Consider the following 22137-nt stretch of genomic DNA (forward strand, 5'->3'; position numbering starts at 1 on the left):
TGTCCATAATTTTAAAGGGTTCCTCAAGACTGTCCATAATTTTAAAGGGTGCCTCAAGACTGTCCATAATTTTAAAGGGTGCATCGGGACTGTCCATAATTTAAAGGGTGCCTCAAGACTGTCCATAATTTTAAACGGTGCCTCAAGACTGTCCATAATTTTAAAGGGTTCTTCGGCACTGTCCATAATTTTAAAGGGTGCCTCAAGACTGTCCATAGTTTTAAAGGGTGCCTCAAGACTGTCCATAATTTTAAAGGGTGCCTCGGGACTGTCCATAATTTTAAAGGGTGCCTCAAGACTGTCCATAATTTTAAAGGATGCCTCAAGACTGTCCATAATTTTAAAGGGTGCCTCAAGACTGTCCATAATTATAAAGGGTGCCTCAAGACTGTCCAAAATTTTAAAGGGTGCCTCAAGACTTTCCATAATTTTAAAGGGTGCCTCAATACTGTCCATAATTCTAAAGGGTGCCTTGACTGAAAAAAGGTCGAGAAACACTACTCTATGCTATCCTAAAATAAAAAGGAACTGTTGGCTGGACATACACTTTATGTTCGATTGCAAGCATGCAATTGGCCAGTTATTTCCCCTCCCCCAATTTGATGACAGTTTTCCTCCAGGTACTTACGACAGACAATGTCAGTTCTCCAGTTATACACAACGGCGCCGGCTGCCTGGCATGATTCAGTGTAGCCCGTCAACAGTCGGCATATGAGGTCTTGCCTTTTGCCATAGGCACACATATCGTAAACACAGTCCTTGAAGTAAGTGATAGGATCAACTGTGGAAGCGCAATCTCTGAAAGGACCTTTTGTGTCCAGCAACATGCCACACTCCTGCAGCTTTTTCTTCTGCTGCCCTTCCAGGCTCGCGAGATTTTTGCAGTTACCGCCCTTCACAATCGGGCATTGAGCAGCGCGTTCGCCTTCCCGATAGCTATGACCAAACAAGGGGATGTCAGGTTGCAATGTGCCACTCCGGTCGGTCAAATCGTCATTTGGGTTATCGTTGAAGTTACCGCAAAGACCGCAAACATAGCCGGAGTAAGTGGATGGCAGCACCACCGCCACTCTTGCCTCCCAGTCGAACGTCACCCGAATTCCAATGCTGGTCTGAACTATACACTGCCTTCCGGACTGATAAATGTCGATGTTGCCAGGTTTCAGTTTCATTGACAATGGGAGGTTGGATTTTATACCATTCACCTGTTAGAAAGAAAGGTATTTACTCATTAGATTGGAGTAGGTGGGGGAGTGCAATGATTTTACATTCCAAGGGGGGCTTGGAATGAAATCAACCAGGGTCCTAGGTGTAATCCTACACTCCCATTTGTCCTTCCAGCCCCAGATCCAATCGCTGACAAAATCATGTAGACTTCACCTCCGCAACAAGATACAACCCTTCCTAACCCCGGAAACCACTAAGCAACTTATTCACTCCCTTGTCATATCACGCCTCGACTATTGTAACTCCCTCCTCATTGGCCAACCTCATCGCAGGCTATCCCCACTCCAGTCTATCATGAATGCTGCTGCCAGACTCATCCACCTTACTAACCGTTCTGTATCTGCCACCCCTCTCTGCCAATCCCTCCACTGATCTCCACTCAGTGTCCTCCACCCCTCTCTGCCAATCCCTCCACTGGCCTCCACTCAGTGTCCTCCACCCCTCTCTGCCAATCCCTCCACTCAGAGTCTTCCACCCCTCTCTGCCAATCCCTCCACTGGTCTCCACTCAGTGTCCTCCACCCCTCTCTGCCAATCCCTCCACTCAGAGTCTTCCACCCCTCTCTGCCAATCCCTCCACTGGTCTCCACTCAGTGTCCTCCACCCCTCTCTGCCAATCCCTCCACTGGCTTCCACTCAGTGTCCTCCACCCCTCTCTGCCAATCCCTCCACTGGCTCCCAGTTGCCCAATGGATAAAATTCAAAACACTAACAATGGCATATAAAGCCGTCCACAACTCTGCCCCAAATTACATCACCAATCTTGTCTCTAAATATCAACCAAACCGTACTCTTCGCTTCTCGCAAGACCTCCTATTCTCTAGCTCCCTTATCTCCTCCTCCCATGCTCATCTCCAGGACTTCTCCAGGGCATCCCCCATCCTCTGGAACTCCCTACCCCAATCTATCAGACCATCGCCTACTCTACTTACTTTTAGGCGATCACTGAAAACCTATCTCTTCAGGGAAGCCTATCCCGCCCTCTGCTAATACTGGAATCCTCTACTCTTCCAACCACTCCATCCCCCACAGTTACTACCTTTTGTACCACTAGCCTCTCCCTCCTAGATTGTAAGCTCCCAGGATCAGGCCCTCCTATCCCTCTTGTATTGAACTGTATTGTTACTGTATTGTCTCCCACTATAATGTAAAGTGCTGAGCAACAAGAATGGGAGGATGTTATATGATGTCCTCCCAGAGCAAGAGCGGTCCCGCCCAACCGTCATTCTCCGATAGACCGGGGGTGGGGGGGAATCAGTTAAAGAGCTCTAAAAGGAAATATTTTAATATATTTCTTTTTTTTATGTTAACCACTAAACACTCTTTTTAAAATTTAAACACATATTTTTTAAATAAGTAAAAATAAAATACTGCATGTGAATATTTCAAATTTGTTTTTCCTTTTCACATGTTTACTTGTCTTCTATTAGCTGCTCTGCTGACAAAAAAAAAAATGTTGCTTAGCGCAAACTCAAACCAACACGCAACTAAATAAGTCAGAAAAAAAGTTAAAAAAATGCGGCCTAGGTTTGACCCAACGTACAACTTACCAAGACAACAGCCGGGAATTCCCTGCGGATCTGGATTTCATTTTCAAAGATCTTAAATGTGACAGCGGTAGTGTAAGAGACAAGGAGACTTCCTTGGTGGTCATTGCGGATAACGACTTGGAAATCAGCTAAGCCCGCCTTCGGTGTACAAAGTGCAGCCAGTTGATAATCACATGCTCCCTGAAAGTCATAGTGAAAGTTATCGAACGTCACGTAGTGGGGGTCTCCGGAACCCGTACATGTGCTGTATTTGGTGGGATAACAATCCTGAATACCATCTTTGACGAAACACTTTTCTCCTTTGTTGCATTTGGTGCTGCTGCATTTCACCTCTCGAGTCTCCGCATCGCATAGACACTTTTTCTTACAGGAAAGGTCATCCCAGAAAGTGGCGCCTTGCCTCAAAGAACGCCCCTTGTAGAAGCAGCCACAGTTTTCCGTAGGTTGGCATTTTCCCTCAATCATAACAAAGCCTGGATCGCACTCGCAGGTCTCAATGCATGGGTCACTGCAACTCGATGGGGCTTGCGGGTCTTGGCATGTCGGGGGGCAAGAGCTTCCACACTGATTATAAGTACTATTACCAGGACATTGCATAGCTAAAAGACAAAAAAAAAAGAGAAGATATTAATTAGGGTTCAACAAAGTCAGAAAAAGGGTCAAATGCAGATTCAGATTTTTTTAACCATGCCTATAGAGATTACCAAGGGGGGGCAGGAACCTTAGGTCTGAGGTGCAAATACAATCAGGTGGCCCTTTTCATGATGGGTACAGAGTCTTCATTTCCAGCATCAGTTTCCTTTATGGTTCTCTACATTTGGTCACAGGACATCAGAACTGCCTGACCACTCCTGAACCCCCCCCGGCCTCCTTTTTGCTTTCTACTCTAGTGGTCCCGTGACCCTTCCTCCATTAATTGTCCATTCGCATACGAAAACCTTGTTATGGCTTTTACTTCCTCTAGATCAGGGGTCTCCAAACTTTCTAAACAAAGGGCCAATTTATTATCCTTCAGACATCAGAAGCGCCAGACTGTGGCCAGTAGTAGAAAATGTCCTGGCATCGGTAACAATGCAACATCATTGGTGTCAGTGAGAGGAATAGTATCCCAGCATTGGTGTCAGTGAGAGGAATAGTGCTCCATCATTGGTGTCAGTGAGAGGAATAGTGCTCCATCATTGGTGTCAGGGGGAGGAACAGTGCCCCATCACTGGTGTCAGTGAGAGGAATAGTGCTCCATCATTGGTGTCAGTGGGAAGAAAATTTGCCCCATCTTTGGTGAACATGGGAGGATTAATGCCCCACTTTTGGTGTCAGTGAGAGAAACAGTGCCCCATCATTGGTGTCAGTGGGAAGAATATTGCCCCGTCTTTGGTGTCCACGGGTGGACTAGTGCCCCACTTTTGGTGTCAGTGGGAGAAATAGTGCCCCATCATTGGTGTCAGTGAGAGGAATAGTGCCCCATCATTGGTAATAATGGGAGGAATAGTGCCCCATCATTGGTGTCAGCGGGAGGAATAGTGCCCCATCATTGGTATCAGTGGGAGGAATAGTGCCCCATCATTGTGTCAGCGGAAGGAATAGTGACCCATCATTGGTGTCAGTGAGAGGAATAGTGCCCCATCATTGGTATCTGTGGGAATAATGCCCCATCATTGGTGTCAGAGGGAGGAATAATTGGTGTCCATGGGAGTAATAGTGCCCCATCATTGGTGTCAGTGGGAAGAATAAATAGTGCCCTATTTTTGTTGTCCGTGAGAGGAATAGTGCCCCACTGTTGATGTCAGTGGCAGGAATTATGCCTCGTTGTTAATGTCAGTGGGAGGAATCATGGCCCAAGGGTTAGATAAAGGCAAGCAAAGGGTTGAATCTGGCCCCTGGATTGTAGTTTGGGGACCCCAGTTTTAGATAGTCAAGTTTGATCTCCTTGTCAGTGCTCCACCTGGGCCATTGCCTACCCTGGCAGGGCCGATCCAATTTTTAACAATTGAGTCACCAACTTGTGTCAAATCTCAAGGCCAAGTAACCAATTATGTTCTGCATGTTGTGTAGACAACTTTTGAAAGTTGAGCCACCAACGTGGGTCAAACCTCAAAGCCTAGTAGACAATTCTGTCCTGCATGTTGTGTGGAAAACTTTTAAGGGTTAAGCCACTAACACGGGTCAATCCTCAAGGCCTAATAGACAATGCAGTTTTGCACGTTGTGTAGCCAACTTTTAATGGTTGAGCCACCAATGTGGGTCAAACCTCAAAGCCTTGCATATGATGCTGTTCTGCACATTGTGTGGACAACTTTTAAAAGTTGAGCCACCAAGGTGGGTCAAACCTCAAAACTTAGTAGACAATTCTGTCTTTCATGTTGTGTGGACAACTTTTGAAGGTTGAGCCACCAAAGTGGGTAAAACCTCAAGCCCTAGTAGACAATTCTGTCCTGCATGTTGTGTGGACAACTTTTGAAGTTTGAGCCACCAAGGTGGGTCAAACCTCAAAGCCTAGTAGACAAAGGTGTTCTGCACGTTATGTGGACAACTCTTAGCGGTTAAGTCACCAAGGTGGGTTTACAGCTTGGGTGAGTATTCTATAGTTTAAACCTCAAGACCTAGTAGACAATTCTGTTCTGCATGTTGTGTGGACAACTCTTGAGGGTTAAGCTACCAACATGGGTCAATCCTCAAGGCCTAATAGACAATGCTGTTCTGCATATTGTGTGGACAACTTTTGACGGGTGAGCCACCAAGGTGGATCAAACCTCAACGCCTAGTAGACAATTCTGTTTTGCATGTTGTGTGGACAACTTTTGAAGGTTGAGCCACCAATGTGGGTCAAACCTCAAGGCCTAGTAGACAAAGCTGTACTGCACGTTGTGTGGACAACTCTTAAAGGTTAAGCCACCAAGGTGGGTTTTCAGATTGGGGATTACTCTATGGTTTCCCTCATTCTTTTGAATAAATCCAAATAGAGAGTATATTTGCGCACCAAAGGGGTTTATTTGATTGCTCCCAATTACTCCCAGAGCTGTAAACTGGTTTGAGTTGAATGAGAAGGAAGAGACAAGTAGAAGCCAAGAGCCCAATTTTCCTACTTACGGCAGTCTGTTGCCTCTCTCCAGTCCTTGACTTGTATCCCTGCTCTAGCGCAAGCATCGCTGTAGGCTTTCAACGTCTGGCACAGGACCTGATTGTACCCATCATTTAGGCACAGATCATAAACACAGTTGTCTTTGTATATCTTGGGGTCAATTGCATCGAAGCATGCTCTGAAGGGTCCATCCTTTTTGGTGAGGATGCCGCAGTTCTGCTCGTTTCCATACTTCAGAGATTCTTGCCCACTACAACTTTTACATGGCCCATTGCAGTCATCCCAGCAGCCTGTGTCGCTGGTGGAATTCACTTTCCAAAGTTTACCGTAGTCTATAGGCTTCAACTCTTTCCCGTTATTAAAAAGGTCGTCTTTTGGGTTGCTGTTATAATTGCCGCACAAGCCACAAACGTTTTCATAGTATTTCCCGGGAATGGAGATCTTCAGCAGAATGTTCCAGTCGTAGATGACCTTGAGATTAAAATCCGTCACCAGGATGAGCGAAGTGCCACTCTGAGTTATCACCACTTGACCATTCACCAGGTTGACCGGGAGCTGAGCTATTTGATTATTTATCTATGAAGAAAAAAAAAATCACATTGTATCTGTTACTGTATGATAAATAAATTCAGCTTTTGTTATTGCTAACCTAAAGCTGACATCAAGAACAACGTATAAGGGAGCTACCCACCAAAGGATTTGTATTCCTGGCCAGGGGCGGACTGACAATTTGGAAACTCAGGCACTGCCTGAGGGCCCGGGGTCAGTAGGGGGCCTCATGAGATGCCCCTGGTACCTTTTTCATAGGTTTTTTTGAGTTTGGGCAAGCACACAGGGGCCCCATGATCCCCTATTGCCTGGGGGCCCCATGAGTTGTCAGTCCGCCCCTGGGGAGCCCACAAAGTCTACATACTCCTCGTTGAGTGTGTTGTCACTGCTTCCATAAGGACCAAGCCCTAAGCCAGTTGGCTAGCTGGCATGACCCATCCAGTGATGATCCTGGATATCTACATCCTGCTGGTTCTGCTAGAGCAGGGGTGTCAAACTGGCAGCCCTCCAGCTGTTGCGAAACTACAAGTCCCATCATGCCTCTGCCTTTGGGAGTCATGCTCATAACCAGGGGCGGACTGACCATTTGGGAACTTGGGCACTGCCCGAGGGCCTGGGGTCAATAGGGGGCCCCATGAGATGCTCCTGGTACCTTTCATCAGCAAGGACACAGGGGCCCCATGATCCCCTATTGCCCGGGGGCCCCATGAGTTGTCCATTCTGCCCCTGCCCCCCCACCTGAGGGAGCCTTCCACTAACACACATTTTCCCCCCCGGCGAGAGAGGGAGAAAGACACTCACTTTCACAGCTCCGGACATCTCTGGGAACGAGAGTCAGGCTCTGCATACACCATCAAGCAGCCTGCAACCTATCTCAGATCCCACCTGGTCCCCATGCCACGTGTCCCTTCTTTTGTCCTTTCTTCTGGGGGGGCAGTGTTGCCCCCCTGAAAAATGCCACCTTAGGCAAATGCCTTGTTTGCCTTGTAGTAAATACACCCCTGGTGGTCTCTCTGCACAGGTCCATCACGCCCCTTGCTATGTCAAAATCAGAGCTTTCAAACCAAGAGCACGAGCTTCGAAACTCCATCTAATGATTTCTTCACATTCTCAGAAACTTCCCGAGCTTTCACACGCGTGTTCAAAATCTGCATTTTTATCTTTTCACAGTTCCATGGATGATGGCTTTGTGTTCTTTACATCAAAAATATGTTTGGTGTTTTGGCAATCATTTGCCGGCTTACAATGTAAAGAACGAGGAAACGCAGCTGGTGTTTTTATACAACAATACATACAATGGTCATCATTTCTCCAAGTCCCAACAAAAAAATTTCCCAATTCAACCAGGAAGAATAAAACAGGTGAAATACAGTACGTGATCCAGCAAATGCTTGTACCATCCTCAGGTTTCCAACGTGAAATGTGAGCAAAAAGTCTTCAGAATAATAAAGCTGAACCATATAGAGAAGAAAAGAGGTACCTTTTTCAGTTTTGAGTTTGGGCAAGGACACGGGGGCCCCATGATCCCCTATTGCCCGGGGGCCCCATGAGTTGTCAGTCCGCCCCTGTTCCTGGCCATGCAGCCCTAAGCTTTACACAGCTCTGCCACACAATATAGCCTTGTATGGCAGGACATGAAACCTGATTTTTCTCTCCTACAGTCTTGTCCCTCCCCTAGCCTGAGAATGGACAGTAAAAAGAGAAGCAGTAAAAATAATGAGCTCATCTCCACCTATCAGCACAAATTATTGGCTACTGGTTTTGCTTCTCCCACCTTTAAACTGAGCACTTCTGTACAGGCCTGACTGTCCCTGGCCCGCCCTTTTCATTCATTGGATTTCAATTCTTTCAATCATGGCGGCTCAGCTATACATTGGGCATTACCTAGATCGGTCCGTTGTTTTGAGGAACCTATGACCCAGTGGTCTAAAATAAGGTATGTATGATTTTTACATTTTTTAACTAGCATTTTGATTGGTTTTGTGGAGGAATCAGGGAAGGCAGAACATAGACAGCGTATGCACAGGCCAAATTTGTTTTTCAGTTTTGGAAACAGCGGGGAAGGATTCAAACCCCTGTCAGGTTTTAATGGCTGTCATTGCCCTTGCTGGGGAGATTCGCCCTCTCTATTTGTCCTGGTAACCCTTGTCACTTGGGTACACAGTGATGGAAAATCCAAAATCTTACAGGTGTCACTAGAACGGGAATAGAGAAAAATCCTCCAACTGGGGATTCCCCTCGCTTTGTAGCAATTTACTTCCTGACTACTCGGACGCTGGTATGGCGTATGGAGTGATCAGGACTCTGGTATGGGGTATGGCATATGGTCAGTATAGCGGTGATCAGGGTGCTGGTATGGTGTATGGCGGTGATCAGGACGCTGGTATGGCAGTAGCTAGGACACTGGTATGGGGTATGGGGGTGATAAAGATGTTGATATGGGGCATGGTGGTGATCAGGATGCAGGTATGGGGTTGATCAGGATGCTGGTATGGCAGTAGCTAGGACACTGCTATGGGGTATGGGGGTGATAAAGATGCTGATATGGGGTATGGCGGTGATCAGGATGCTGGTATGGGGTATGGAGGTGATCAGGACGCTGGTATGGAGTATGGTGGTGATCAGGATGCTGGTATGGGGTATGGCGGTGATCAGGATGCTGGTATGGGGTATGGCGGTGATCAGGATGCTGGTATGGGGTATGGAGGTGATCAGGACGCTGGTATGGAGTATGGTGGTGATCAGGATGCTGGTATGGGGTATGGTGGTGATCAGGATGCTGGTATGGGGTATGGCGGTGATCAGGATGCTGGTATGGGGTATGGTGGTGATCAGGACGCTGGAATGGGGTATGGTGGTGATCAGGACGCTGGTATGGGGTATGGTGGTGACCAGGATGCTGGTATGGGGTATGGTGGTGATCAGGATGCTGGTATGGGGTATGGCAGTGATCAGGATGCTGGTATGGGGTTGATCAGGATGCTGGTATGGCAGTAGCTAGGACACTGCTATGGGGTATGGGGGTGATAAAGATGCTGATATGGGGTATGGCGGTGATCAGGATGCTGGTATGGGGTATGGCGGTGACCAGGATGCTGGTATGGGGTATGGCGGTGATCAGGATGCTGGTATGGAGTATGGCGGTGATCAGGATGCTGGAATAGGGTACAGCGGTGACCAGGATGCTGGAATGGGGTACGGCGGTGACCAGGATGCTGGAATGGGGTATGGCGGTGATCAGGATGCTGGAATGGGGTGTGGCGGTGATCAGGACGCTGGTATGGGGTATAAGAGTAAGAGGTTAAATATTTATATTTTTTAAATACAGTACATATATGTAACATTGTTGCCTTTTCCCACCAGTATATCGGCGTTATACGACACTTACCCTCAAAATACCAATCTCAGACCGAACAGCTGTGATATTAAAACCGTAAACCTGGATGTTCACCAACTTCAGGTACGACACCAGAGAGGAACCTCGATTTTCATTTAGGGTTTCGATATTGAAGGAAGGGAGGTCGGTGTCATTGCTGCAGGTCTTGGACATGGTGTAGGAGCAGGTGCCCTGGAAGTCGTAGTTCTTCCCATCGAAGGTGTGGTAATGGGGGTCTCCCCATGCCCAGCAGGTGGCCTCAGAGTTTCCTTCGCATGTGGCTTTTCCGCGATGGATGTGGCAAACCTCCTTCTTTCTGCATTTGAGTTGGCTGCACGATGGTCGGGCGGAGCCTGGAAAAGGTATACAAGGAATCAATTGGGGGTAACGGTGCAATCTACTAAAGACTATTAGACCCACAATTTCTCCGCCGCCCTCCACTGCAGCTAGTCAAGCTCAGGTCGTACTTGATTAGCTGCATACTTGGCTACACTAGCAGGAGAATGACAGCTCTGCATCCGGAAGTAATGTAATATACTTTGATTCCTGGTTCGTTAGTTGCAGACGTGATCGGGGAACGAATGGTCCCCAATCTCCTCCTGTTCTCAAAGCTCCTGCAGTTTACTGTGGTCCCAGGCTTCCCAGAGAAATGGGAGAGCCCGGGAACCACTGCGGGCTTTGTCGGGGGTGCATACCTTCAGAGACCCGTAAAAGTGATCAGGGAACTCTAGAGAGTACTGTACATTACTATTCTGGCCAATGAAATGACCGAATGCCCAAACGCTTGATGCACCTGCATGCGTCTAAACGCGCCTGCACGTGCTTGAAAAATGCACCTGTTAGGAGAAAAGCATTCAGAAGAGCCTAGAGAGCATGAGGCCTTATACTCACCTGCTCTGTGCAATGCCATATGCAAAACCTCATCTTCTGGGGTCCACCACCAGTGTTCTAGGATCTTCCTCTTCTATGTCAACCCGCTTGCTATGAGAGCAGATGCGCTCCTGTGCCGGGCTGTGTGTATCCATAGAAAAGCACAGCTCGGCTCAGCCCCCCACCCACTCCTCTGCTTACAGGAGTTGACAGACAACAGCAGCAGCCAATGGCTCCCTCTACTGCCCAATCCTCCTGTGCCAGGCTGTGTGCATCCATAGAAAAGCACAGCTCGGCTCGGCCCCCCACCCACTCCTCTGCTTACAGGAGTTGACAGACAACAGGAGCAGCCAATGGCTCCCTCTACTGCCCAATCCTCCTGTGCCAGGCTGTGTGCATCCATAGAAAAGCACAGCTCGGCTCGGCCCCCCACCCACTCCTCTGCTTACAGGGTTTGACAGACAACAGCAGCAGCCAATCGCTCCCTCTGCTGCCCAATCCTCCTGTGCCAGGCTGTGTGCATCCATAGAAAAGCACAGCTCGGCTCGGCCCCCCACCCACTCCTCTGCCTACAGGAGCTGACAGACAACAGCAGCAGCCAATGGCTCCCTCTGCTGCCCAATCCTCCTGTGCCGGGCTGTGTGCATCCATAGAAAAGCACAGCTCGGCTCGGCCCCCCACCCACTCCTCTGCTTACAGGAGCTGACAGACAACAGCAGCAGCCAATGGCTCCCTCTGCTGCCAAATCCTCCTGTGCCAGGCTGTGTGCATCCATAGAAAAGCACAACTCGGCTCGGCCCCCACCCACTCCTCTGCTTACAGGAGCTGACAGACAACAGCAGCGGCCAATGGCTCCCTCCTCTGCCCAATCCTCCTGTGCCGGGCTGTGTGCATCCATAGAAAAGCACAACTCGGCTCGGCCCCCACCCACTCCTCTGCTTACAGGAGCTGACAGACAACAGCAGCAGCCAATGGCTCCCTCTGCTGCCCAATCCTCCTGTGATCGGAGAAAGAGAGGGAAGAAATGCAGATGGGCATAGTGCCGGATCTATACAGGACTCAAGTGTTTAGGGAGTTGAGGGGGGGCGATACAAAGATTGGGCCATTTTTTTACCTTAAATTGGTTGTAAAGGCTGAAGATGTTTTATCCTTCATGATTTCTATGCATGAAGGTAAAAAAAAAATCTTCTGTGTGCTGCTCCCCTCAATACTCATCTGAGCCCACCCTCGATCTAGCGATGTGCACTGGAGCTCCGGTTGTCCCGGGTTGCTCTGTCCTCATTGGCTGAGACACAGTAGTGGGAGCCAATGGCTCAAGCTCAGCCAATGAGCCAATGAGGAGACAGCGTAGGGGCGGAGCGAAGTCTTGGCTCTATGTGTCTTATGGATGCCTAGAGTGGGGCTCGGGAGCGAGCACACCCTAGTGCTCCCATAGCAAGCGGCTTGTTATTGGGGATACTGGTCAAGGGGGAGAAGCCAAGAGCACCGGCTGGTGACCCAAGAGGAAGAAAATCAGGGCTGCTCTGTACAAAACCACTGAACAGAGCAGGTAGGCATAACACGTTTAATATATATATATCATTTTTTATTAAGAATGGAACCTTTAAAGTGGTTCTAAAGGCTTAATTTAAAGAAAAAGAAAAAAAAAGTACAAACATGCCTATACTTACCTGCCGTGTGCAGTGGTTTTGCACAGAGCAGCCTGGATCCCCCTCTTCTCCCCCGACGGGGCTCCTGGCCCCTCCCTCCTGTTGGGTGTCCCCACAGCAAGCAGCTTGCTATGGGGGCACACGCTGCTCCGTGTTTTCATTCACACACGGAGCTACAGCTCGGTCCCGCCCCCTCTATCTTTTCATTGGCTCACTGGTTGTGATTGACAGCCAATGAGAAGAGGGAGTCCTGGGATAGCTGAGATTCCAATGCACATCGCTGGATGGAGAGGGGACTTAGGTGAGTATTAGGGGGGGCCTACCCATGTGGAAGAAAAATATATATGACATATATTTTAAATATATTGCCATATATTTGAAATACTACAATTTTGGCTATATTTAATATATTTCAATAAATATATATATATATATATATATATATATATATATATATATATATATATGTATTTATTTATTTATATATTTATTTATTTATTTTATTTATTTATTTATTTTTTAAATATATTCTTCAGATTTTTTTTAACATATAAAAAAGTAATTTTAACATATATCTTTACATATATTTGTAAATGCATTCCAAAAATGTAGATTTGTATTTTTAAAGACATACAGTATATTTTAAAATTATTTTTAAAAATAGTTTTCAAATATATTGTAATAAAAACACATTTCAACATGCAGCATATATATATATATATATACAGTGGGGATCGAAAGTTTGGGCACCTCAGCTAAAAATTTGTATTAATGTGCATAAAGAAGCCAAGGAAAGATGGAAAAATCTCCAAAAGGCATCAAATTACAGATTAGACATTCTTATAATATGTCAACAAAAGTTAGATTTTATTTCCATCATTTACACTTTCAAAATAACAGAAAACAAAAAAATGGCGTCTGCAAAAGTTTGGGCACCCTGCAGAATTTATAGCATGCACTGCCCCCTTTGCCAAGCTGAGACCTGCCAGTGTCATGGATTGTTCTCAATCATCGTCTGGGAAGACCAGGTTATATCAATCTCAAAGGTTTTAAATGCCCAGACTCATCTGACCTTGCCCCAACAATCAGCACCATGGGTTCTTCTAAGCAGTTGTCTAGAAAACTGAAACTGAAAATAGTTGACGCTCACAAAGCTGGAGAAGGCTATAAGAAGATAGCAAAGCGTTTTCAGATGTCAATATCCTCTGTTCGGAATGTAATTAAGAAATGGCAGTCATCAGGAACAGTGGAAGTTAAAGCAAGATCTGGAAGACCAAGAAAAATATCAGACAGAACAGCTCGCAGGATTGTGAGAAAAACAATTCAAAACCCACGTTTGACTGTACGATCCTTCCAGAAAGATCTGGCAGACACTGGAGTTGTGGTACACTATTCCACTATAAGGAGATACTTGTACAAATATGGTCTTCATGGCAGAGTCATCAGAAGAAAACCTCTTCTACGTCCTCACCACAAAAATCATCGTTTGAACTTTGCAAATGAACATATAGACAAGCCTGATGCATTTTGGAAACAAGTTCTGTGGACCGATGAGGTTAAAATTGAACTTTTTGGCCGGAATGAGCAAAGGTACGTTTGGAGAAGAAGGGGCACAGAATTTAATGAAAAGAACCTCTGTCCAACTGTTAAGCATGGGGTTGGATCAATCATGCTTTGGGGTTGTGTTGCAGCCAGTGGCACAGGGAACATCTCACGAGTAGAAGGAAAAATGGATTCAATAAAATTTCAGCAAATTTTGGATGGTAACTTGATGCCATCTGTGAAAAAGCTGAAGTTAAAGAGAGGATGGCTTCTACAAATGGATAATGATCCTAAACACACCTCGAAATCCACGGTAGATTACATCAAGAGGCGTAAACTGAAGGTTTTGCCATGGCCTTCACAATCTCCTGACCTCAACATAATTGAAAATCTATGGATAGACCTTAAAAGAGCCGTGCGTGACAGACAGCCCAGAAATCTCAAAGAACTGGAAGACTTTTGTAAGGAAGAATGGGCAAAGATACCTCAAACAAGAATTGAAAGACTCTTGGCTGGCTACAAAAAGCGTTTACAAGCTGTGATACTTGCCAAAGGGGGCAGTACAAGATATTAACTCTGCAGGGTGCCCAAACTTTTGCAGACGCCATTTTTTTGTTTTCTGTTATTTTGAAAGTGTAAATGATGGAAATAAAATCTAACTTTTGTTGACATATTATAAGAATGTCTAATCTGTAATTTGATGCCTTTTGGAGATTTTTCCATCTTTCCTTGGCTTCTTTATGCACATTAATACAAATTTTTAGCTGGGGTGCCCAAACTTTCGATCCCCACTGTATATATATATATATATATATATATATGCATTTACAAATATATGTAAAGATATATGTTAAAATTACTTTTTTATATGTTAAAAAAAATCTGAAGAATATATTTAAAAATAAATAAATAAATATATATATATATATATATATATATATATATATATATATATATATATTTATATATATTTTGAAATATATTGAATATGGACAAAATTGTAGTATTTCAAATATATTTTTCTTCCATGTGGGTACACAGAGACACAGAGGTTTTTTACCTTCATGCATAGAGTGCATGAATCAGGGGCGGACTGGCCATTGGGGAACTCGGGCACTGCCTGAGGGCCCCATGAGATACCCCTGGTACCTTTCATAGGCTTTTTTGGGTGTGGTTTAAGTGTGGGCGAGGACACAGGGGCCCCATGATGCCCTATTGCCCGGGGGCCCCATGAGTTGTCAGTCCGCCCCTGGCATGAAGGTAAAAAAAAACCTTGAGCCTTTAGAATCACTTTTAATATCACTTTAATTGAGGGAATTCATTAACGTGAAAAAAATGTCTAGCCTTCAGAACTACTTTACTAGTCTGCATTTGTTACCAGAACGGCAGTAATTTTCTGGGTAGCTCATTAATTCTTTAGTTGGGCTCAGGGGCGGACTGACCATTTGGAAACTCGGGCACTGCCTGAGGGCCCAGGGTCAGTAGGGGGCCCCATGAGATGCCCCTGGTACCTTTCATAGGCTTTTTTGGGTGTGGTTTGAGTGAGGACACAGGGCCCCCATGATCCCCTATTGCCCGGGGGCCCCATGAGTTGTCAGTCAGCCCCTGGTTGGACTAATTTTCCCTTTCTCATGCATTTTTTTACACTGTTAAACAAGAACGGGTAAGACGAATCCCCTCCCCCTCTAGGTGTGGCACTTGACTAGCTGATAGGTCTGATAATTGACAATTGAGTATTGCGCTTCTGTCAGGGCAGGAGCTGAGGAACGGACAGGCAGGCCTAAAAATGTAACGCACTGGCTGACGACAACCACCACCCACAGACCGAAGTCCCTCAGGGCGCGGAGTCTAAGTCCCAGGCTGCCCTTTACCAGGGCCCCTGATGGTGGGGATGGACTTGACGCAGCCAGGAACCAGGTCGCGGCCCCCGAGACACCTCAGCTGCGGTAATGGCCGCCGCCAATGGCGTGTAGCTGGTGGAAGAGACAAAAGAGTAGTCAGACAGGCCGGGGTCAACAACAACAGGACAAAACAGTACAGGACAGCAGACGAGAATCACAGGTCAGGAGTCGGGTTCAGCAACAGAGGGTCAGATCAAAGGAGAATACAAAGAATAGTCAAGTCACAAGCCGAATCAGATACCAGGAGAGTCACGAGAGTCAGAACAGAGTAATAGCAACACAAAGACACAAGACACAAGTGCAAAGAGCATGTGCGGGCCACAGGCTTATATGTCATCAGCCACGCCCCTCTGGGGGATGGACCTCAGAGACCTGAAGGCATAAAAGGATTCCCACCATGCACAGCAGAATCCAAGATGGACACCGGCACATGGAGTAACATAACCTCAGGGAAAAGGTAGGACCTTGACAGCTTCAACCTCCAGATTAACCCCTTACCTATCTCAGACCCCTTCTACCTGCATGCAGGTAAATTGCATCGAGGATGACTCAAAGGCACTTACCAGCGAGACAGACCGCCGTTTCCCCATAGCTGTTCAGATCTGAAATGCCCAAAATACTTAAGCTGAAGGAACTTTTGCTGCTTTCAAAAATATAGGATTTGGAGTTGGAGAGTGCGTACTCCCCGTAGGAATACTCAGTTCCCGGAATTGCTTGCCACTTGACTTTATTTAGGGAGGCTTTATCTACAGTCAAGCTTTCCACATCTGATGTTTTTGCAACCAGAACGGCTCTATTGCTAAACGTGGACGGAGTGGTGGCCTTGAAGGAGGTACAGAAGTTCAACACATCTTGGACAGTCATAAGATTCGTGTCAAAGTCTATATCTCCGCTGTGACCCCCAGTACCATAATACATGACTTGGATCCCTTCTGTGGAGCTGATGAAAAGTGGGGCTCCTGGGTCTAGTTTGATTGATGTGACATCTCCAGGATCCATATTAAGGTTGTTTATCTCTGACCCGGCCTGATAGGTTATATTTGTATTGGGGGTACCCGCCATTACATAAACTAGGTCGTACTGTGCCTGGAAAGAAACTGGGGGTATGTAAAAAGTTGACCCCCAAATAAAAACAGGCTGCAGCTGTTCATAAACATGGTTACATTTGTTCAGCTTCGAAGAGCAGGTGTGACCACTGAGAACCACCACATTTTTGGTGGCCACAACCTTGGAACCGCTGAGGTCATCTTCACTTTGGAACTGGACCACGTCGTATGGGTTGATGTCGATGGACAGCTTGCTGTTTTTGTCATATGTCTTCCCTTGGTAGGTCAATGATCCAGTAGGGTAGATGGTTACTTTTGTAGGCTCTTTTGCGATGACGGCAAACTCTTTGAAGGAGTTTTCTGGAGGAGTAAAAATATAATACTCGTTCCCTAATTCCTGCAGGGGTTCAAGAAATAAAAATATGATCAATTTCAATGCTTTGTAGGTCAACAAATATTTTCTTGCCTTCTATGAAGATACTTGAAGTCAAGCTAAAGTGGTTCTAAAGTCTCAAGGCTTTTTACCTTTATGCATTCTTTGCAGGAAGGTGAAAAACCTTCTGAACAACAAAATCCCCCCCATCCCCCACCACATCGGCCTTACACTTACCTGAGCCTGATCTCATTCCAGCACTGTGCATTATAGCATCGGCTCTCTCCTCTCTTTCCCTCCTCACTGGGTAGATTGATAACAGTGGGATCCATTGGCAAAGGAGCAAGGGGAGGGGCCGAGTCCTACTGTCTTTGTCTATGGGCGCAGGCAGTGGAGCTGGGGAGCGAACCTGCACCAGTGTCCCCATAGGAAGAGACTTCTGATGAGGGAACTCTCTGTAGAAGAGCACCGGCGGGGCACTTCCGAAGAGGGGGATCAGGGCTGCTATCAGGTACCTGGTGATGGAGGCCAGTGGAGAGAGGGCTTCCCTTGTGGCTAAGTTCCAGACTCCCCTGAGAGTGGGACAGCGGGAGTCAGGGCACTTCAGAAGAGGAGGATCAGGGCTGCTATCAGGTAACTGGTGATGGAGGCCAGTGGAGAGAGGGCTTCCCTTATGGCTAAGTTCCAGACTCCCCTGAGAGTGGGACAGCGGGAGTCAGGGCACTTCAGAAGAGGAGGATCAGGGCTGCTATCAGGTACCTGGTGATGGAGGTCAGTGGAGAGAGGGCTTCCCTTGTGGCTACGTTCCAGACTCCCCTGAGAGTGGGACAGTGGGAGTCAGGCCCAAAGTGGCACAGGTCGCCTGTAGGAGTGCTTGTTGGTGGTCCACCCAGGGGCATAGCTGGTGCACAGAGATAGGTCTGCAGACAGGAGGCACCTGTGCGAGGTATGCAAGATCTTCTGGGAATAGAGGAATACTTGATAGCCAGTTCAAGCCAAGGTCAGGTACCAGGTGGGAATCAGAGCAGACATAGTCAGATGGGATAGCCGAGGTCATTCACAGAGGAGAGAGAGAGAGAGTATCGGTAAGCCAAGCCGAGGTCAGATCAGGGGTAAAGCAGAGTAGACAGGTCCAGGAGCAAGCCGAGTCGGTATCAGGAAGCCACAGGTTGCAATAACACAGGAAACAGGAACCAGGAACAAGGTACGAGGAGCTAGAGATCATCCAGCAACTTGAGGGAGTGAAGAGCCTCCTTATAAAGGCTGTTTGGCGCCAAAACTGGGCCTGATGCGTGTATTTCTGCGGCAATGTAGGGTACTGGTCTTTCAGGACTTCTACTGTGGATAGGACCCTTACAGCTGCTCTGTGCAAAACAATTGCCCAGATCAGGTAAGTATGACAGGTTTATTATTTTTAAGAAAAGAAAGTTAAGGGTTACAACCAACTTCAAGAGGAAGAGTATTATAGGAGTTTTGCCCAAAGCAGAGAGCAAATGACTGTTGACCAGTATTACTTTTAGGCTCCATGCAGTTGGCTCTACCAAGATGGTGGCCATCTTGGTAGAGCCAAGGCTTTATTGCCATATTTCAGAACCACCCCCTTGATGACTTGTGCTCTATTTACTGATGAGGTCCTTTTCAAGAACCTCTCCCTACTGCTCAGGGGCAGACTGACCATTTGGAAACTCGGGCACTGCCCGAGGACCCGGGGTCGGTAGGGGGCCCCATGAGATGCCCTGGTACCTTTTTCATAGGCTTTTTTGAGCTTGGGCAAGGACACGGGGGCCCCATGATCCCCCATTGCCTGGGGGCCCCATGAGTTTTCAGTCCGCCCCTGCTACTGCTAGTACTGTCCTTTACAAACGGTTACCCTGTCCCTACACTAGCCACTCGCATAAAGCATGCCAAAACCCAGGGTCTTAAACAGACTCTGCCTGACGTAAGATGGCCACCAGGGTCACATGGAACAAGAGTATCCAACTGGTTCACTGCCTTATGTGACCAAGGAAGTCATAGAGAATCCCAGTTTCCCTCTACTTCCTCTCCCCAATGCCTTGCTGCTACAGTCCAGCGCCACCTACAGTGGAGAAAATAGACTGAACCTGCCTACAACCTTGGGCATTGTTCACCACATGATTATGTAATGCAAAGACGGGTTGCCTCTTTAAGGCATTATTGATTATTTTTTATAATTTGGTCTCCTGTGGGCCTGTGGTGCTCCTTACTACCATACCGTATTAGCTGGAAAACAATGATGATGATGTCCAATGTTGCTCTGCACCCCTGACCATCTGTCTAATCTCACCTGGCCCAATAAAAGTAATGACGAAGAAAAAATACGGCAGAGACCGTAGATGTAGTACTAATGTATATGAAAGAAACAATTTTGCTCCTCCCAGAGAACCAATAGCAGAAATTAAATTGAAGAAACTCTTAAATAAATTGGAAGATCTAGATTTCTATCTCTCCCATTTGGATATCATTACATTTCTTACCGACGTTGGGTAAAGCGATGCAGTATCTGAGCTTTGCTCCTTGAAATTTTGGGAAGTAACCGATATCGGGTTGTTAGAGGTCACAATCACAGAGTGGGTGGACACTTCAGAGCCCGAGATTTGGATGCTACTTGGAAGGTCAACGGTGACTTCTTGAAGATTTTTTAAGTTGATATCCTTGCGGATGTTGAACTTGTTGACTTTGATGGTGACTTTGGTGGCATCAGACAAAGCCGTAATGAAGAGTCTGAGCTTAGGGTCGCCGGTGTTTTTGTCGTGGTTCTGCATGAAAGCCGTTATGAACTCCGTTCCTGGAACACCAGCTGAGCAGAGAGCTGTGGAGTTTTTAGAATCATTAGTCAGTTTTTGGTTTCAAGGTCAAACATGCAATAAACAGAACTTTCAGGTCACATTCTCTTTCTTGCCTTGAATTTTTATTTTTTTTTTCTTTAAATATAATATTATACATTTTCATTATACCATTTACATATACAAAAGCCAATAAATACCTACTCACATCAAATAAAATACTCATATTTATCTGGCGATATTTCAAAATATTAACTTTGCTCTTGGTATCCTTTTTCCCTCTCCCTTTCGCCACCCACCCAAACCCTAACCACCCCAACCCCCCAACCCTTCCTACCCAGCCCTGATTATGTTCTTTCCTGTTTATTCTATTGCTCTTATTACTTTTTTAATATTACAGATATCCTCATTGTCTTCTTTTCTTTATTACATATATTCCAGGTATGCATGTGACTTTTTAAATCTTTCCTACTTTTCTCATCTTATACGGAAAATCTCCATCCTATCTTCATCCATATGGTAAAGTTCCTCCAGTCTATAAATCTTCTCTACCCTTTCTATCCAATCCTTTACTCCTGGTGCCTGTTGTTCCCTCCAAAATTTGGGTATCAGGCGCTTCGCAGCATTCAGATAGTACACTAATCCAGTTTTTGTTATATTTTTTTACTGAGAACTCAAAACCATAGAAAAGACAAATCTCTGGCTCCTTTGGGATACTAACCTCCATTATTTCTTGTATTACATGTACTATACCTCCCCCAGGGGCGTACTGACAACTCATGGGGCCCCCGGGCAATAGGGGATCATGGGGCCCCCGTGTCCTTGCCCAAACTCAAAAAAGCCTATGAAAAAGGTACCAGGGGCATCTCATGGGGCCGCCTACTGACCTCGGGCCCTCGGGCAGTGCCCGAGTTTCCAAATGGTCAGTCCACCCCTGACCTCCCCAATACTCCTGAATTTTATAACACTCCCACCACAAGTGAAACATTGTGCCTCTTTCTCAACATCCACGCCAACATAAAGGTGAGTTATCCCCACTTATCCTATGTGCTGCATTCGGAGTGATGTACCATCTTCCAAAACATCTATAATTCATTTCTACCTCCTTCATATTTACATTCCCGTGAATTAAACAATACAATTTCTTCTGTTTTTTCTCATCAATTATTATTTCGAAATCCCTTTCCCATTTTTCTATAAATGGTGGTCTAATAACCGTTCCTAAACCTGTGAGAATCTTATATACTTTAGAAGTCCCGTGCTTCCCATCTCCTCGTGTTTCTAATACGTGCTCAAAGGGGTTCCAATCCTCTTTTTTTCTTAGTGGCTTTGGGAGGTTCCCTATAAAATGTTTCAACTGAAAATAATGCCTTGAAAGCTTGTGTGACGGGAGTGACTTTTGGGGGTGGGGGGACCCCTGTATCATCTTCCCAAATCCCTCTTATGTCTAAGGCACCCTGTGCCTGTTAGGGGGTACAGGGTGAAATGTTCTAATATGGGTGGGGGGGTTGTCCATTGTTAACTGCCATGTGGTTGGTCCATTGTTCACTGCCATGTGGTTGGTCCATTGTTCACTGCCATGTGGTTGGTCCATTGTTCATTGTTCACTGCTATCTGCTGCATCCTATTGTTCTGTGTCTTGGTTTGGTGGGGGGTGTTTCTTACAGCCCTTCCCCCTGCTGGGAGGGCCTGATGATGTGTTTCCTGTTCCTGGTTGTATTTCCCTGCCCTGTATATATATCTTGTGTTTTTGTAAAAATAAAGCAGTTGACTTCCTGTCTTAAGAGAGTCTGGTGCTGTCTATTTCCTGCATGATCAGCGGTGGGGTCCGTAGATCTGTGTTCGGACAGGGAAGCGAGAGTGTAACGGAAATATCCTAGTGCAGTTGGGGTCCAGTTCCGTTACAGTTAATGATCATTATTAAAAGATACTTCCTAGTAGTTTACTCTTCTGCAGGTTCCTTACACTATGACCACAGATAGGAAAGCAAGAAGAAACTGTGGGCCTTCCCAACTAAGTGGTTGACTGTAGAGCAGGGGGTGTCAAACTGGCGGCCCTCCAGCTGTTGCAAAACTACAAGTCCCATCATGCCCCTACCTTTGGGAGTCAGGCTTGTAACTGGCAATCTTGCAAGGCCTCATGGGACCTGTAGTTTGGCAACAGTTGGAGGGC

General features: G+C 46.4%; 1 protein-coding gene across 1 annotated transcript in view; it reads right to left on the reverse strand.

Moving 5' to 3' along the window:
* The window catches only part of LOC149438480 (IgGFc-binding protein-like), a 70138-nt gene that overhangs the window by 38875 nt on the left and 9126 nt on the right, over positions 1–22137 (reverse strand). The window contains exons 2-7 of the mRNA XM_089659805.1: positions 19657–19991; positions 16306–17185; positions 9793–10133; positions 5864–6431; positions 2777–3375; positions 629–1205 (exon numbers count right to left, since the gene is read on the reverse strand). Coding sequence (XP_089515931.1) covers positions 629–1205; positions 2777–3375; positions 5864–6431; positions 9793–10133; positions 16306–17185; positions 19657–19944 — 3253 coding nt within the window. The 5' untranslated portion in view covers positions 19945–19991. The remainder of the gene's footprint in view (positions 1–628; positions 1206–2776; positions 3376–5863; positions 6432–9792; positions 10134–16305; positions 17186–19656; positions 19992–22137) is intronic.

Source organism: Staurois parvus, unplaced genomic scaffold (genome assembly GCF_062004578.1).
Source record: "Staurois parvus isolate SC_StPar_1 unplaced genomic scaffold, SC_StPar_1.0 ptg001191l, whole genome shotgun sequence".
NCBI classification, from domain to species: Eukaryota; Metazoa; Chordata; class Amphibia; order Anura; family Ranidae; genus Staurois; species Staurois parvus.